Source organism: Fukomys damarensis, unplaced genomic scaffold, assembly GCF_012274545.1.
Source record: "Fukomys damarensis isolate Sample0158 unplaced genomic scaffold, DMR_v1.0_HiC HiC_scaffold_24, whole genome shotgun sequence".
NCBI classification, from domain to species: Eukaryota; Metazoa; Chordata; class Mammalia; order Rodentia; family Bathyergidae; genus Fukomys; species Fukomys damarensis.
In genome coordinates, this window is record NW_022900936.1 from 25,165,183 (window position 1) to 25,171,182 (window position 6,000).

Below are 6,000 nucleotides of genomic sequence, written 5' to 3' on the forward strand. Positions count from 1 at the left end.
GTTGAACTGGACAGTGTATTCAAAATGAATTAAGAAAATATTTAAAAATTAAATACACATCTAAATTTAATGCTTTGTAATTTCTTTCCAAAATTATAAAAAATCTAAGTCTCAATAGCAAACAGAATTCAAATATAAAAAGTTTCACTATGTAAAACAATACAGATGCATATTAATGGCTTATTTAGAACAAAGTATAGCTTACTGCCTGTAAAATAGAAGCCAATTATTTGTTATAAATAGAATGTTTATCTGCTTTATTCAAATTATGTTTTTTACCTGCTAATGGCTTGTTCCTCATCAGTTATTCCAGTCTCCCTGAATGCCCTGTTTGATTCCGCCAAACTCAAGGCAATTGCTCTCTGAAGATCATCTTTATCATCTCCAGTGAGATCAATCACATCTGAAAAGCAAAACTATCTTTCTCAAAATTAAAAGTTAAACAAAATAAAAAGTAATCTTTATCATGAAAATATTATACCCAGTATACCCTCTGAAAGCAGTCAATACCAAGTTAAATCTCTAAGAACCTATCTACAAAGAATGAAAATACATTTTAATCAATTATACTTGCTTAGTTTTCTTCCATAAACTTAAAGCAATAATAGAAGTATGTTTAATTGTAAACAATTAGTATTTTATTTTAATAAGAAAAATACTGCTAATAATTTATCAAAGACTGAAATCACCAAAATCAAACATTTATATTTATGCTCTCTGAAGTTAACATAATTTCATATACATTACATCCTATCCATACTAGCATTAGACACTGTCTAGTTATAGTTACAACTGAGTCTTCAAAATAGGTATTTCAGAAATTGGTGAGGGTGTGTGTGTGTGTGTGTGTGTGTGTGTGTGTGTGTGTGTTAGAGAGTATGGAAGAACATGTCAAAATGTCAACAGTGGTTAACTCTAATGAAAGAGGTTATAGGAGAAAAAGGTATAAGGTGCTTTTACTTTCTACTTAAAACAATTCTGCAACATCCAATTTCTTAAATCGGCAATATACATAAATGACACTAATCATTTCTCTGCTAACAAAAGACAGCTATAATGCTACAATATTTTTTCCATAGAATAAAAGCTGTAATTATTACCACCTTTAAATCCAATTTCCCAATATGTATTGCCAACTTACTTAACAGAGAAGATGCCCATGAAAAAAGCGTTCTCGTTGTCATTTAAAAATGATAGCAATTGATATGATAAGCAAAAGAATGAAGTGTATCTGCTATTGTGTGGTTTTGTGGGGTTGGAACTATGTTTCTGCTTTGGACATGTTTGGTATTCAATTTGCTTATTTATATTTTAAATGTGATTAAAATTTATTTGTCTTTGTAGTCACAGAATTTTATGAGAGAACACTGGAAAGGATGCCTTCATTCTACCATTTGGCTATAAGAATATATACAGACATATACATATGTATATGTATATGTATACATATGTATATATATATATATATATATATATATATATATATATATATATATATATATATATATATATATCCACCTATACACACACACACACACAGAGTAAATGCTGCTGTGGAGTGCCAGCCAAGGGAAAGGCAGGCTCACAAAAAAGCATTACAGTGTGTCCTTATCTACCTTATTCAATGGATCTGGCATGGTGCAACTTCTGGCTTTTCCCCAGTATCAAAATAACCATGAAAGGTAAATGTTGTGAATATATTAATGTCATTCAGGCAATCACAACAGCACAACTAATAACATGAACAAGAACTTCCAGAACTGTTTCAGCCATAGCAAGAGCAAAAGAGTATGTGTCGAACTAAGGGGAAAATTCTGAAGAGTAAGTATGTTGAAGTAAGGGGAAAATTTTAAAAGGGATTAATGGCAACGTATCTTTTACTGTAATTTTTGTTTTAATTTAAAACACTTACCAGTTTTCAATCATACCTCAAAAACACTAGAAAAAAAATATTCCAGGGAAGAAAATAAAGTATCCTGTTGGTTTCAAAAGTCCACTTCTGTAGCTAGCCACACTTTTACTGCCTCCAACCAGTATAAAGATATCTAAAATATTAGAAATCATTGGCCATAGGAAATGTTTTTAAATCCTTAAAGAAATTTAGCAAAAGCTTATGAAAACCTACTAAGTAGGGCCTCCAATTTCAATCAAGTAAAATCTTGGCACAGCTATATAACAAAACAACTGAAATGAGGGAACACCTTAGATATGTTACTAGGTCAAACATTTTATAAATCTAGCTAAAAGACCACCCAGATATGAGCAAAGATGGGTCCTTAGGTAAAATACTGATGAAGAAGAGACTAGACAGGTATGAAATATGTCATAAAAATGATAGCTATCATAGTTATTAAGGTGGCTAGAACTTAAGTCCAGAGAGGATAAGGCAGAGGAAATAAATCTGAAAATCATAAAGAAGCAGAAAAAGAGGTTTTAAGCATATGATTAATTAGCCCTTAGACTTCGTTCTCTCATCCTTGTAGTGTGAATTTTTTACACTATACAAAATGGAAAGATTAAAAAAAAAAAAAAACAATTCCCCCCTCCTCATTTGTTTGCAGCTAAGGTTCTAGACAAAATTAAACATATCAATTGGATGCACTAACTTGAGATATGGAAGGCAGAAACAAAGGGCTGGCCAGCCATTACACTTCTGCTTCTGACTGTTCACCCCAGCAGGATCACATAGATATAAGGTGTTCCATAATAGCAATCCAGGATCCAGTTTTCAACTCTGTGTATGTCAAATTACAGTGGCAACCAGAATCAGCAATCCAATGTCCAAGCAGAGCTTCATGGTAGTTACCTAATCCTGGCTTGCTGTTCTTAGAGCTACAGATGTATGCTCCTGAGAGAGCACTCCTACAGGCTGCCTTTCCTGATGGCAACAGAGGCAATCACTTCCCAGGCTGGTCAGTCCTACAATGATCTGGGACTCATTTGAGAAATCTGAGCTGCAGAATTCTCCCCGTAGTCCTGTCCATGATTTTTAAAAGAACCTAATCATGTGTATTAAATTCCTTTCTAGAAAATACATAAAATGTTCAGCATTTCATGACTGACAAATAAACCAAGGGGGCTACAGCAAAAACACTTAGAAATAATAACAACCTATATTCATAGTGTTCTCTGATGTACCAATTCAAGCAGCAAAAAAAACAAAAAACAAGAAGAGGTTTTCTAACCTATTTCATAAATAATACAATTGAGTTCTGAGTAATGAAGCACAACAACCTAAAAAAAGAAAATGGTACACAGGCTTCGAGTTAAGTCTTTTAACTCCTAAATCCAGTGGTCTTTCTATCTTACTAGAGTTCTCAAAGTATAGTCTTCCCAATTGCAGGGGAGGAGGGTTCTCATGTAACTTTTGAGAAGGGATGGGGAGTTCCTTAAGTAAGAAACATAATTCTACTAAAATATCATTCATCCATTTGAAGTTAGATTTGATGAAAAAACAATAGTGGATAAAACTACTACATCTTAGCACATTTAAGGGAACAGCACCAAGATGTGAAAATAATTCATCATATTACTACTCTGAAATAAGTTTCCCCCCTTTTTAAAATCCTGTTTCTCTTAAGAATTATGACCCTGATGAACAATAAAAAGTATTTTATTAACTTTCAAATCTTGATAAACACATGCATATAGACACACACCTTATAAATTCTGAGACAAAAACTACATAAATTACTTCTAGCTTTATATGTAAAGTATGCTGCTGCTACAGAAAAAAAAATGCTAGTGCAGTGTTTAAACTGCAAAGCTAACCTTATTATGGAATATTTTTAATTAAAAGAACTGAAAAATTACAATGTATGATTATGCAGATTTCAGTAAGCTTATCACCTAAAGGAAAATAAATGAGAATATTTGTTGACAATGATTAACAAAGAATTTTCAAGTTAACTCAGAATTTTCAAAAACTTCATTCAACCACTATGAGCTTGATATCTTCCTATTTAATTTTCCTGATGACATCAGTGACTATAATGACATTTGTTTTACACAGTAAACTTTTTTTTTTTGAGACAGGGTCTCACTATGTAGTTGAGACTGCCCTGGAACTCACTATGCAGCCCAGGCTGGTCTCAAAGTCACAGCGATCCTCCTGCCTCAGCCTCCCCAGTGGTGGGATTACAGGCGTGCACCACTGCGCCCGGCTTATTCTAAAATATTGAAGAAAATCTTTTCCAAGTTACCAATGAACAGTATTACAAAATCATACATTGAGTGAAAAATTCACTCGAGGAGCAAGACAAATAATGTATTTTAATGTAACAGTGTGAAAAGGTCACTGACAGCATTTTAGAAACATGGATGTGATATTCGATTCACCACTGCAACTGCTCTTAAAGAAAGTATAAATCATCAAGTTTAGCTATAGTATTACAAAGAAAACCCCTTATCTGAAATTAGTTAAAATGCTCTTCCATTTCCTAATTTTGTATCTGTATTAAGACAGATTTTCTTCAAATTCTTTAACCAAACAACTCATTTCAACAGAATGCAAACCTTCAGAAACATATCCGAGACTTCTGCTCTACTGTGGCAGACATTAGAGATTTGTGAAAATGTAAAAAACATGTATTCTTTTTGCTAATTTGTTTCAGAAAGTATACTTTTCATAGAAATACTACTTAAGCCAAAGTGATACTGATATTTTACACAAATATTCTGTGTTTTACAGTTTTAATTTCTAATACAATAAACATTTTATATGAACAAAAGGTATTTATTAAGTCTTCAATAATTTTTATGGCTGTAAAGGAGTCCTGAGATCAAAAGTAAGATCACTTTGCCATGCTGCTAAACACAATTGTTTTTAATAAAGAACTGAAGATTCTGTTCTTTGGATTTTACAATGTAACAAAAATTTGAATTGACAAAAGATAAAGATTGCATGTAAATATAACATATCTCTTCCTCTTTGTCTAGAGAAAAAAAAAAACAGATCTAGCCACATGAAACCTTCATGGCAATAATCACTGTGACAAAGTCTGAATATGGCAGTAACTAATAGTAGCTCATTAGGTAAAATATTCATTATCCCTTCTGACTCACCCCAAACATTTTCTACTATCATACACTTAGCCAGCCAAACATATTCATATTACCTATCTTGCTCCTTCTTTGTGGCAAACACACAAAATAATGGTATGCTATACTACTATTAAGTTATAAAGCTGCTTGTGGCTAGAATGACCACACTCAATGGCTCTGGGTGGCTCAATCTACCTGGCATCTCCAATACTCAAAGGGTTAAACATATAGGTACACCTGTAACTCAAATGGAAATTTGAGCCTGCGAACCCTGGTACAGATGAATGAATTATTAAATGAAAGAAAAGATTGGTTGGAATCACAGATTATCAGACTAACTGAAAAACTAGAATTTCTTCCTGTAAGTAATGGGGAAGATTTGTTCGTTTTCATTTCACCCTAATTGCAATAATTTTCTCCATGATGCTCTCATTACTTCATGAGGCAGTTTCTTTCCACGGTATTTTAGAACAATATGCCAATCTTGAAAGATTATAACCTACTGATATATCAAATTCATATAATTTTAAGCCAGATATTAAGTAAATAGAATGGTTTCCTTTTTCGTCTAGAATTAGTCGGAAAATTACTGCATAAAACTTGCAATGAATCATCACTGTGCTTTAAAAATTAACATCTCAATTTCTTGTGGCAATGGAGATTGGGGATCAAGCCCAGGGCTTTTTACATGCTAAGCAATCTACAACTGTGCTACAACCCCAACCCTCAATTTTCAATTCTTGGCTTTATAAACAACTTCTAATTAGTAGAAGTCAATTATAAAAATTAAGATTTTGTAAAAAATGTCATCAAAATGCCAGTGTATTATGAATATTCTTATATTCATCCAAGGTAAGACTTGGTAAAACACTTTCTGTTTTGTAAAACATTCACTCCCTCTAGTATTACTGGGAGGATAATTTTGGTGTTACACTTATGGAACTCTTAGTTGGACAA

General features: G+C 32.6%; 1 protein-coding gene across 6 annotated transcripts in view; it reads right to left on the bottom strand.

Moving 5' to 3' along the window:
- Usp25 (ubiquitin specific peptidase 25) overlaps positions 1 to 6,000 on the bottom strand; it is a 111,712-nt gene that overhangs the window by 95,666 nt on the left and 10,046 nt on the right. For all 6 annotated transcript variants that reach the window (XM_033768157.1, XM_033768156.1, XM_033768155.1 and 3 more), the window contains one exon: positions 280 to 403. Coding sequence is in view for 3 of the 6 variants with exons in the window: in XM_033768154.1 (XP_033624045.1) it covers positions 280 to 403 (124 nt within the window). In the remaining 3 variants the exon portion in view is untranslated. The remainder of the gene's footprint in view (positions 1 to 279; positions 404 to 6,000) is intronic.